The sequence below is a fragment of the Poecilia formosa genome, unplaced genomic scaffold, assembly GCF_000485575.1.
Source record: "Poecilia formosa unplaced genomic scaffold, Poecilia_formosa-5.1.2 Scaffold947, whole genome shotgun sequence".
Taxonomy (NCBI): domain Eukaryota; kingdom Metazoa; phylum Chordata; class Actinopteri; order Cyprinodontiformes; family Poeciliidae; genus Poecilia; species Poecilia formosa.
The window spans coordinates 46,882-59,546 of NW_006800886.1; the positions used below are offsets into that span (position 1 = coordinate 46,882).

The following is a 12,665-nucleotide window of genomic DNA, read 5'->3' on the forward strand; positions in this document are numbered from 1 at the left end:
CCCCCCGTGTACGCGGGGGGCGTGTGCCCCCCGTCCCACCCGGCGGTTCAACCAGACAGCCATTTGTAAACCATAGGGGGGGCGCAGAAGAAAAAGTTTGGGAACCACTTGGTTAGGGTTAGTTTCAGTTTGATCCCTTTATGTTGTTTCAATGTGATTAGGAGTTTTTAAAATCACCTGCCTTTACTACAGTATTACAGACCACTTAGAAATACATGACAATCAAGTATTATTGGACAAAACTTCGATTAATTAAACAAATCACGCTGATGTTTATGCAGGTTTATAATTAAATGTTTTTGTTACAGGTGAACTGAGATCTATTCAGATTCTGAGGAAAAGCCACAGATCCAGAAACTCTCCCCCATGACCAGCAGCCACAGCCTCCCACATGTCCTCCACCTTCAATCCAACCAGTAACTCTAGTAACTGACTCCTGTTAAGAAAATAAATTTAAAATAAGCTAGTTGTAAAAACTTAACCATATGTTCAATATTAGATCAAATTAATTGTGTTTCAAATAAGGAAATTCACTTCAAATTATATCCATGGTTCAATTACCGTAATCTCTTAAGTAGGATAGTTCTATTGAAACATATTACACTAAGTTGAATTAAAATAAACTTTTGTTTATTTTAATTCAACTTTTTGAATTATTGAATTATTTTTTGAGTTTTGTCAGTTTCATTAGTTGTTCGTCTAATAAATTTTGTTTATGTTTTGGACTTGGAAAAACGTTTTGTCTTGTCTTTATGGTTCAGCTGATACAGTGACGGCATCAAGGAATCCGGGCAGAAGAGAAAATAAAACGAGTCAAAAGATTTTAATTCTTCTTCTTCTGATTAAAATAACACTCCCTTCAACTGGAAATTCCTCTATCAGGTAAATTTAAGCAATATGTAAAAACTGCAGGGAAAATAAACATTTAATCATGAATGCTAATTATATATACACTTAGTCATTTTGATAATAAGCTAATATAAACACTTAACGCCTGTTTTGCCTTCGTTATAAGCCTTTTATAAGGCTTTTAATTTTTTGCGGCTCCAAAAAGATTTGTTTTTTTGGTCCAATATGGCTCTTTCAACATTTTTGCTTGCCGACCCCTGATCTAGTATAGTTATACTAGATCAGGGGTAGTATAACTATACTAGCACTGTATCACTCTGATACAGTGGTAGTTACCACTGTATCAGAGACTGTTGGCTGGGAAAGCTGGCTGTACAGAGTTCACAGACTTACTTACTTAAACTGTGTTTAAGATGTGTGTGTATGTGTGTTACACTCTGTTAACTCACCAGCTTCGTTGGCATGTTGTCTCTGAATGTTGCTTACATTCCAGTGGATGCAGCGAGGGAGATGATTTGCAAAGGAGATGTGATTTTTTTCCCCATCATCTTCCTTGACATTCCATAAACCACCATTTAACAACAGCCTACTGTTATAGGAAATAGGTTTTATGGTGATTAAACGAGATAAAACCCTCCTGAGATGGAGTCAACAGATCTGAGCAGGAACCCAGACATCCCTCTCCTAATGACATATTCTAGCTCATTCTGAGCGATCCAATGAAGTTCAATTCAAATTCAATTAAAAAATTGTTTATCGATCCCAAAGGGAATCTGAATGTTGTTGTAACTCGTTAGTTCAGATTCTTCAAAGAGTTACTGAAGATGGTGATGGTTGTGGGCAGGAAAAGTCTCCTGTAGTTGTCTGTATTACAGCAAATTTCAAGAAGCCTCTGACTAAAACCATTGTTTTTCTAAGACAGAAAAGAGCATGGTCAGGGTTGTTAATAATTTTCTTGTTTTTATGTCATATTCTTCTTTGCATCATTATCTCCAGAGGTTCCACATCATCCCCAGAAGAGAACCAGCCTTCTGTATTAGATGTTTGAGTCTTTTTAGGTTCCTGGTTCTGATGGTGCTGCCCCAACAGACGACGGCAGAAGAGATGACGCTCTCCACAACAGACTAATAGAAAATCTTCAGCATCTTGCTGCAAACCCTAAAGGATCTTAGCCTTCTCTAGACATACATCCTTCTGTATCCCCTCATGAAGACAGCTTTCCTGTTGCTTCTCTGCGTACTCTACAACAGGAGAAATCTTCCTTTGCTCCTGAGTTCCCTATTTATTCTCTTTATCGAAGACAACATGTGCAAGAGCACAGCAAATTGCAAAACGAGCTGCAAACACGTACAAAAACAAAAAACAAATGCAACAGAAAAGTGCTGCAAACAAAAAATGATGTAATAACAGAAATGTTATGATATAATAACCTTTGAACAACAGAACAAATACAAACAAAAAAGCCTGCAACCACAAATAAAATGCTGCAAAAGAAACAAGAGGGAAAAATGCTGCAAACATCAAAAGCAACAGTAAACTCGCTCCACAAAACAGAAATGTTCCAGACCAGTAGGGAGAGTTGAACAAAGCACAAATCATATCGGACCAGACTCTCAGTAAAAACAAGCCAAGTAAGCAGTAAATAGAGGTGAGAACACTATTAATTTGTAACAAAAAGTTATTTTAAGATGTTTTAGGAGAGAAAATCGTACTCATGTTCTCGTCTATCCTCTTAGTTCATCCAAAATGAGATTTCTTTGCAGTACTGTGTTGGTCTTAAGGGTGCAGTTTTAGATTGGTTCTCATCGTATTTGAAAGACAGAAGTTTGTCTGTCCATCTTGATCACTGTTTGGTAAGGTACAATAATTTTATTTATATAGCACATTTCAGCAACAAGGCAAATTAAAGTGCTTTACATGAATTAAAATTAAATATAAACAAAATAACAAACCAAAGAAAAGAGCAAAAGAAGAAACATAATTTAATGTTGATCTAACGTATGTAAACTGGATTCTATTCAGGGTTAGTAGATAAGTATAAGTAAGTATCCTCTGATCCAGTTCCTTTTCTGGGTTGGAGGAATAGGAGTCTAAAAAGTAGTTGCTAAGGTAGCTTTTCTGGATTCTAAGTTTGTTCTAATCTAGCGGTTCTCAAGGGGGCGTTCAGAGGACGGCAGGGGGCGCTGGCGGACATTTTTACAAAAGGGGGGCGCTGGGTTGCCTTTAGTCGAAGGTACAGTTTACACATTAACCTCCTGTTATGTTCGTTTTTGAGGTACAGCAATAATGTTCATGGGTCAATTTGACCCGGAGAGTGTTTAGTCATGCAATATTGTCAGAAACCAAAAAAATCCTCCAAATCTTTTTTGTGTCTGATTATTAACTCCTATACTAACCATTTCAATCAATATTTGTGCAATTATGTTTTTTTATTCCTCACAAATGACGGATCAATGACAACAATTTACTCATTTGGACATAAAAAAATGTGATTTACATTTTTTTTATGCCCACTGAAAAACCTAAACACAAAATAACACTAACTATCTTTGAAAGTGATTTTTTGTACATTTTTTATATTACATTTAGATTTTTTTTTTTTTTTTGAAGGGGTCATCTTTATAATTGAACTTGAGACACTATTCTGCTCTGGGTCAAATTGACCCGCTGACTAAAACCAAGATANCTCATTCTGAGCGATCCAATGAAGTTCAATTCAAATTCAATTAAAAAATTGTTTATCGATCCCAAAGGGAATCTGAATGTTGTTGTAACTCGTTAATTCAGATTCAGAGGACGGCAGGGGGCGCTGGTGGACATTTTTACAAAAGAGGGGCACTGGGTTGCTGTTGGTCGAAGGTAAAGTTTACACATTAACTTCCTGTTATGTTCGTTTCTGAGGTACAGCAATAATGTTCGCGGGTCAGTTTGACCCGGAGAGTGTTTAGTCATGCTATAGTGTCAGAAACCAAAATAATCCTCCAAATCTTTTTTGCGTCTGATTATTAACTCCAATACTAACCATTTCAATCAATATTTGTGCAATTATGTTTTTTATTCCTCACAAATTTAGGATCAATGACAATTTACTCGTTTGGACATAAAAAAATGTGATTTACATTTTTTTTATGCCCACTGAAAAAACTAAACACAAAATAACACTAATTATCTTTGAAAGTGATTTTTTGTAAAAAATTTTATATTACATTTAGATTTTTTTTTTTGAAGGGGTCATCTTTATAATTGAACTTGAGACACTATTCTGCTCTGGGTCAAATTGACCCGCTGACTAAAATCAAGATAAATGAGTCCTGAAGATGATCCTCCAGGTGGAGTGTTGCTTACCCTGGTAACAATCTTTTCAGAGAAAGGCCCTCTGTTTTCTGCTCCTTACTAACTCCTTGTTCTCTTCCACGCCAGGTGACCCTGTTGTCTCTACGTCGTTCCCAAGTATGCTGTCTGACAGGAGGCTCTGTGAGAGCCGATTACCCCGCTGTTGTGAGTCACTCTCCTCGTGTGTTCCTCCCCGACGCCACTGGTGGTACCAGTTGGACGCCATCCCTCGTGTGCTTGCCTCTCCCCCTGAAATCTCCAGTGGATTCCCATTCGGGACGCAAGAGGACCTGTCAGTCCGAGCCCGAACCCAGCTGGAGAAGAAAAGAACAACTGGACCAAGTGGAACTCTGTTCGCCCCGACTCTAACTAACCTGTCCGCCCTCCAACGTAGCCTCAGTATCCTGTGCTCTGCTCACGTCTGCTCACCGTCAAACCAATAAGACGACCTGGTCAACTGTTCCAGTACTCACTCTCTATCCCTTTCCCCTGGAATCAATAAAACGTATTATTGTACACTTACCGGACTCTTCCTGATTGTGTTCTTGCATGTGGGTTAAAAAGCTAAGTACCGACATGACACAGAGTTTCTTTCTTAAGAAATATTATAACCTAGAATCTTCTTCAGCAATATGTATTAAAACGTTCACTGTTCTAACACAAGACAGATAATTTCTGAAAAATTAATTGACGTCCCCTCCTTTGTTCTGCATAATTCCTCGCTCAGTCAGAAACAACCAATCAGAACCAGCATAAATCAGGAAGCCGTGCTGTCAGGAAGGAGTGTTTATTTTGATGCAGTCTGCGTTTGACTTTAAATTAATGTTTCCTTTTTTACTTGAAATTATTTGATATAGGCAGATTTATTTGACTATAATTTATGGTACTGAGAGCCTTACTATTAAATATTATTTTACTGATTGCAGGTTTTCTGAGATGACTAGCAAGTAGCAACTATTCTGCATGTTTTATGCTTAATTTATTGTTAATTTATTTATGGTTAATTTATTGCCAAATAATTTTTTTATTTTGTCATATCACAAATTTATACCTAAAGCTAAAAATTAACAGTCAATCCAGGTGATCGGCAGAGCTCGGCCTCAATGGTGATTGGTATCGGAATCGGCAGCAAAAAACCTGATCGGAGCATCCCTGTTATATACATATTTCCATTTGATTAGCTTCTTACATGCAGTTTATTGTTTTATGCAGGTGGCTCTTCAGGAGGAGAGGAAACAGTTCCAGGTTTGGATGCAGCTTCTCAGAAGCTCCCAGTGATCCTTTTCCTGCCCCCTCCTCCTTACATCATCTTCTTCACTGTCTTCTCATCTTTTATATACTTAAGTTATTAAAATATTTTTTCATGATTCCCAGAATATGTCAGCTGATTGTTTGTGATTCTAATAAATAAATTATTATGAAAACATTTTTGTCCATATTCATTGTGTAAGATATAAGCTTGCATGATGATGACAAAAATAAAAGAAAAAGTTTGGTAAAACTATAGTAAATGTCGTAAATAAGTCATCCAGTTATTAAGCATAAACTCTGGCTAGCTAGATGGAGGTTGGTAAATATTAAATATGAAGTAATTATTTTTATATAATTACTTTTGCAGAGCAAAGGAATAATGATTAAACCAAAAGTAATTCATCATGCTTAGTCAGTAGACAAATAATTTATAAGCAAATGGTCTCATGAAGGGCACAAAGGTTTTCATTTTTAGTGGAGAGTCACGCTTCACTCTCAGAAGTCAGTAAGGATGTTGGAAAAACAGTTTTCAGTTCTACAGAAAGACTATTTTGATGGCAAAAATGATTTACCAAATCAAAATTCCAAGGAATACCTCACCTGTGGTTGAAGAAATATTTACATCAATGCTGATCTCTGGGATTCCGCCATTTCTCAGTGATGCCACACATGTGTAAGTGCCAAAGTCTGTAAATTTTAGATCAATTATGTCAAGGTTGGTGGTTCCTGGTGAGATGTTAGGGTCAGTATGGGTGATGACCATTCGCTCAGAGCTCTTCAATGCCCGGCCATTCTTTAGCCAGCTGAACTGCAGCTCCTCTGAAGGTGTGGCTTCCACCTGGCAGCTAATTTTGACCTCCCGACCAATTTGAATGTTGTCCTCATTGTGGTACGGGTCTGGTGTGATCCAGAACCGACCTTTATGTAGTCCTGGAGTAAATAATAGAAAACAGTAGAGACAACGTTAGATAGAATATTAAATTATCATTCTTATCTTAAGGCAAGAGTTAAAAACTAAAACAGATTAGACCATTAGACCAAGAGAGCTAAGGGAGAAACTGTAATTGTTCTGAGTTGCTGGACATAGACATGCAGGAGATTAGACTCTGGAAATATGTGGATAAATATTTCCAGAGATTTCTGATTGAACAGAAACCAGACTTAAAGGGATCCTGGATTAATTATAACAATAGACCTTTTTTGGGAAATATTTATTNAAGTCTCCAGAAACATTATGGCCCATAATATTACCCTGCCTGTCTCTGCATCCCTTAGACTGGCTGTTGATTCATCCTTTGACTTGAAAACTCTGGTCAGAATGAGGACCCCCCTCAAATATGCATGTAAATGCATCTGGTCCAGCTCCTTCCAGTTCTCTCCAAAAACTTGCCTTCCTTTTAGACTTGTCATTTCAACAGTGATTTTCTGTATTGCACTAGGCATGAGTAGCTCAGACTGACTTGATGTTTGTGATGTGAGTTTCTGCCATCCTGGCATGATCAACAGAAGTTCCAGAGCTTCCAGGGTTGTCATCTTTTTATTTCCCTGCTGCTCAATTCCTGATCTCCAACAGTGACCTTCAGTGTGTAATGCGTTTAGGACTCCCTTACAGAGAGTATTTATGTCCCCCCCCCACTTCTGCTGAGTGTCCACTCAGTGTGGGTGGAGTTTGCCCACAGGAACAGAAAAGGTTCCTGTCAAAAGTTGTATGAACACCTGCTTTCTGGCAGTTTCCTAGTGAAGTAAAGAGAATAGTGAAAGAGTGGGTTTGTGTGCGTGTTTAGGTGTGTGTGTGGTGTGCATGTGCATGCATGTGTGGTGTGGTGTTTGTGTGTGTGTGTGTGGTGAAATATGTCTCATAAGTGCAAGGAAACAAATAGAATTGGACATTTTTTTTAAATCTTTTTACCCTTCAACTTGTATGCCGGGTCAAATTGACCCGAACAGTATCTATGTAACAAATGGACGCAGAGGGGGCTGCAAGAGTGTAAAATGAACCATTTTTATTTTATACATAGAGCGCACCTATTAAGACAAATAGAAAAAGTTTCATGCAGAAAAAAAACTTCTATTTTTTAAAAAGTTTTAAACTTTGAAACGGGTCAATTTGACCCGCAACATAACAGGAGGGTTATTAAATGCACAACAATGCCAGTTTAGACTTTGAGGAACTTGGTAAAACTGTATTGGGTAACATTAAATCATGCTTGGCTGCAACCTTATCAATGGCAGCTCTTCTTCTATTCAGTGTTTGTTAGCTTCTGTTAGCTTCTTGGCGCAGCTCCGTTCTCCTGCTACTGGTAGCTAAAATCACGATACCCTCACTGTGTATCCCTCTGAAAAATGAACCCATTTAAATAAAGAAATAAAGAAATCCCTCCATGGTGACACCACGATAGAGAGCGTTCATTTTATAGCGTTAAATCGGTGCTGTAAGGTCCGGTATGAAACGGGGTTGATAGAACAACACAGCACTTTTAAATTTCAATAATCAGACTGCAGAAATTGTTTCCGTTGTTTTAAAAGGTTTATGTCAGTCTGCATTTTCCCCATAGACATTTTTCCCGACCGCCCTGCACTTTAGGAGGTAAAAAAAAAAGAAAAAAAAAAAGAGAGAGAGACGCGCATATTGCGCAAAACTCTGAAACAGGAGAAGCGGGACATAAAACGGAGCAACGAACTAGATGTGAATTATGGCATAAAAACATAGAATCCGACGTTGAACAGTGAAAAATCAACACATGATGTGAAACACATGATGATTAGGCGGCGCAGGAGGTGATGAGTGAAGATGGTGAGCGATGGTAAACGATAAAATAAATCTAGCAACAGGAAAGAAACTAAAGTGGACATAGCAATAAACCAAGAGAGGATAATACTAATGAAAGGAAACTACATGGAAATGAATGAAGAACAAAATGAAAGAATAAACTAAGAAACTATACAGAGGAATAAACTGGTATGGCAAGACCTTTAGAGCAATAATTAACCTGTCATTCACGAGAGGACCCAAACTTGGGTCCTCTCGTGACAGGGGTGTCAAACTCCAGTCCTCAAGGGCCGCTGTCCTGCAACTTTTAGATGTGCCTCTGCTGCACCACACCTGAAAAGAATAATTAGGTCATTAGCAAGGCTCAGGAGAACCGATCTACACAGGGAGGAGGTAATTAAGCCATTTCATTCCACTGTTTTTTACCTGTGGCACATCTAAACACTGCAGGACAGCGGCCCTTGAGGACTGGAGTTTGACACCCCTGTATTGTGAATGACAACCTGTGAACAACAGGTTAATACAGAGACTGTATGGCACGAATAAACGGACACTATTTCCAGATAAAAGGTAAAATAATTAGTTGAAGTGCCATGTGTTTGTTAAGACCACATCTAATACTGAGAATAAATATATCTTACAGTCCATAACAGTAAAAAAACTTATCACTTATTTATGTTTTTAATTAGATTTGATATATTTATTTCTTCAATATTATTTTTCATGTCAGTGTTAATGTGATGAGGCTGGTGACTCCATGATACTTTCAATTTGACTCATTAGGATTTGATCAAGAACCATATTTGTTTTTTGTAATTTCTGTCCAGTAAAACTATTAATCTATAAATCAATAGACAGGTCTATATAAAGATATAATCCATGTTTCTGTCTCATATTTGTATGGCATTAAAATGATCTGGAACTTTTGTTGTTCCACTGAAAGCTCTGGTTTACACAATAAATGCCATGTGGGTGAATTTTTATGGATAATACTCTGATGTCCCATTCTCCTGAAGGCAGCACAGAGCTGCGCCACCAGAAACCCACAAGAAGAGTTATGATTAATGTAGTTATAGTTCTATCCATGTTTTAATGTTGCAGAGCTCAGTCAGTTTGCAAATAGTTCAAAGTTTAAACTGGCATGTTGTTCATCTTTTATCTGGTCATTTTGTGCAAGATTTAACAACTAGAAAATGGCACAAAACAAGAATATTTTTTCCATTGATTGGCTGCTGTTAGGCCTACTGAATTTAACTTGAATGTTCATTGCATTTTTCATAGACGCCAGTGAAAATAATTTCTATTCCCATGAGTTTTTTGTTCTCTGGGAAATTATTTTTGATGATAAATACAGAAACAAGCATAACAATCAAAACATCTACAATAGTGATAGTAATATTAAAGATAAAATAATGGTCAGTGCAAAGTAGCCTACAAATTCTTTGGTGGGGGGGCGGTGAGGGACCTGGAAAAAGGCTAGGGGGGCGCTGGCCCAAAAAAGGTTGAGAAACACTGGACTGTTGAGTAAAGCTGTTGGATGCAGGTAATGTTAGCTAAAAGATGACTAGCTAATAACAATACAGCACCTTAAACTTGTTAACAGGTAGCCTGTAGGCTACTGATGCTATTTATGTTCAAAAGTGGGTAGTAGTTCATTCACTTGAGTAACTTTTTTTGGAAAAAAAGTACTTATTAGAGTTGTTTCACAGCACTGTACTTTTTTCTTTAGTTGTTATGATTATATTACCCCCCTAAAATAAGCCGATGCCCCCCTGTCCCCCGTTAAACTCATCTGTAGCCAGGGCTGTTCCTGAGAAACGTCCTATACAATGGTGTTATCTAGGAACATGTCCTTGAGAGCACTCAGCTCCACAGCTGCATGGATAACAGAAGGTGGTGAGGTGGGAAAGAGTGTTATGTTTACACATCTTCAAGGAGATTGGAAACATGCAGCCCTTCCAAGGCCACATGGGAAAAGCCAATTCAGAAACAGAACATCTTAGGTCGGGTAGATTATAAATTTCAATCTTCCCTAAATTCTCTCCGATACATCTCAGTTTCCAATTATCCAAATTAGTTTGGTCGTTCCAGTGAACCGAAACTAGCAACTTCTCCAAGATCGATTCCATTCCGTTAGTGAGTGTTAAAGTCCTCAGCTGGGCTGCGAGACGCCCCCTCTGGTGAGCGCCCCTATGCGTTTCATGCGCTGCATGCCCACTTTTTGCGCCACTGATTAAACAGAACAGTTTCACTACTACTTGGATTTTTATGTTTGCATTATATATTAGAGGTGTGCCAATTGATCGACCACCGATCATAATCGGCCGATTTCTGTGAAAAAGCGTATGAGTGGTGATCGCCGATCCATCTCTTGTTTCCGATTACCTGTATCTCATTAGCAGCCTGCGTGTGCAGCTGACTTCCTCTTGACTTCACTCTGCGCAAGCGGGCAGCAGGCTTAGAGTAACCTAACTGGTATCATTCAGAAAGGAATTTGTCAAGTTTAGATTATGTTGATGAAGAAAAAATGTTTGCAAATAGTGATACATCTTCAAATCGTATTTGTGGCAGCTGGTTTGAGTCCAGAAACAGCTTTAACTCCACACACCGGAACGGAAGATACACCCCGTCGAGTCAGAATGGAATTCAGTGACGTCACTGTGAAACGGGTCTTTGTGGTGTGGAACTTGAACGCTCTGAGAGTGAACGGGGAAGTTTGGGTGTTGCGGTGGAAATTTATCTTGGGGGTGAAGCGTGTCAAAATGCATCAACACAACAAATCTAATGTGACATTTAAAAAATGTGCACTTGACGGAGTTTGGCTATATTGCGGCTCAAAGCAGGGGAAAGAGGACATCCGGGGCGGTCGGTAAAGCAGCGCACAACTACAAAACTAGCATCACGGTCAGAAAGCTAAACAAATAACCTGAAAAATAATTCAAGTCTTCGAGCTGCGGTGTAAGACGCTGGTTCTGTTCTCGTTGTTGAACCACCGCTTCACGCTACTGGTAGTAATATTTCACAGACGGGGCGCTGTTTCTGCTCCACCTGCAGTGAACTCTCACGCCAAACCTCTGCTTAAAGCTGCAGCACGTAACTTAAAAAAAGAAAGATTTTAGATATTGTTAAGAAAATAAATTTAAAGAAAATAAATTTAAAGTATGCTAGTTTTAAAACTTAACATGTCTTGATTGAAATAGCCTAATTATAGTTTTAAAATCAGTAACTTATTCTGGCCTATTGACCTTTATGTTACCTGTAGTTACAGCAGATGGTTTGCTAAGATCTTCTGAACTGCCATTTGTCTATGTGGGAAACAATCAGGTGAAGTTACAACTTTCACACTCATCTGTGAAAAGCCGTAAAACAGCAGGAGTTCCTGGCTTTAGAGAGGGTCAGAGATAGCTCCTGGTTGGATGAGCAAGGATATGCCCTATTTGAATAAATTAAAGATAAGAATATGCCTTTTACTATAAAACTTTCTACACAGAAGTAACAAATTAGATTTGCTCTTGCAATTCTCCAAAGACGTCTTTGGGCGTCTTTGCTTTTCTTTCTTTCCTTCTTCTTTCCATTTATGTCAGGTAATGAATGCATGTCTCTGTTGTTCTGCAGTTTCTGTTGTAATTTTATGCATTGTCTTCTATTGGATTAAACTGCAATTCTGTGACGTCTGCACTCATTGTTGTTTTTGTGTGGCTACACGCGGCCCGCCGGGAGAACCCGGGATCGAAGAAGTTCGAGGCAAAGTGTCAGGTTCTGTGTTTTCCTTTCTGTTTTGTGTTTTTTTTTTTTTTGGAGCACCTGCCATTCCCCATTGCATCCACAAGATGCTGCCAGGGTTCTGAGCCCCGGGGAAGCTGCAGGGGTAACCCCGCAGACACACCTGCAGCTCGTTCGGAGGGGATGGATTGAGGATTTAAGCAGCTGCTGGACAACTCTTCTCCGCCTGAGTGTTGCTTACCCTGGAACAATCGTTTCAGAGAAAGGCCCTCTGTTTTGTGCTCCTTACTAACTCCTTGTTGTCTTCCACGCCAGGTGACCCTGTTGTCTCTATGTCGTTCCTAAGTACGCTGTCTGAGAGGAGACTCTGTGAGAGCCGATTACCCCGCTGTTGTGAGTCACTCTCCTCGTGTGTTGTTCCCCGACGCCACTGGTGGTACCAGTCGGACGCCATCCCTCGTGTGCTTGCCTCTCCCCCTGAAATCGGTCCGTCTCCAGTGGATTCCCCTTCGGGACGCAAGGGGAATCCGAGCCCGAACCCAGCTGGAGAAGAAAAGAACAACTGGACCAAGTGGAACTCTGTTCACCCTGACTCTAACTAACCTGTCCGCCCTCCAATGTAGCCTAAGTATCCTGTGCTCTGTTCACGTCTGCTCACCGTCAAACCAATAAGACGACCTGGTCAACTGTTCCAGTACTCACTCTCTATCCCTTTCCCCTGGAATCAATAAAACTTATT

General features: G+C 39.2%; 1 protein-coding gene and 1 long non-coding RNA gene across 2 annotated transcripts in view; one reads left to right on the forward strand and one right to left on the reverse strand.

The window, feature by feature from the left end:
* LOC103132178 (uncharacterized) overlaps window positions 1-665 on the forward strand; it is a 3,499-nt gene extending 2,834 nt beyond the window's left edge. The window contains exon 3 of the long non-coding RNA XR_001660874.1: window positions 309-665. This is a non-coding gene — a long non-coding RNA (uncharacterized LOC103132178). The remainder of the gene's footprint in view (window positions 1-308) is intronic.
* Window positions 1-12,380, reverse strand: part of LOC103132179 (MAM domain-containing glycosylphosphatidylinositol anchor protein 2-like) — a 38,649-nt gene extending 26,269 nt beyond the window's left edge. Inside the window, exons 1-3 of the mRNA XM_016667199.1 lie at window positions 12,216-12,380; window positions 12,008-12,089; window positions 6,034-6,363 (exon numbers count right to left, since the gene is read on the reverse strand). Coding sequence (XP_016522685.1) covers window positions 6,034-6,363; window positions 12,008-12,089; window positions 12,216-12,380 — 577 coding nt within the window. The remainder of the gene's footprint in view (window positions 1-6,033; window positions 6,364-12,007; window positions 12,090-12,215) is intronic.
* Between the last annotated feature and the right edge of the window lie 285 nt (window positions 12,381-12,665).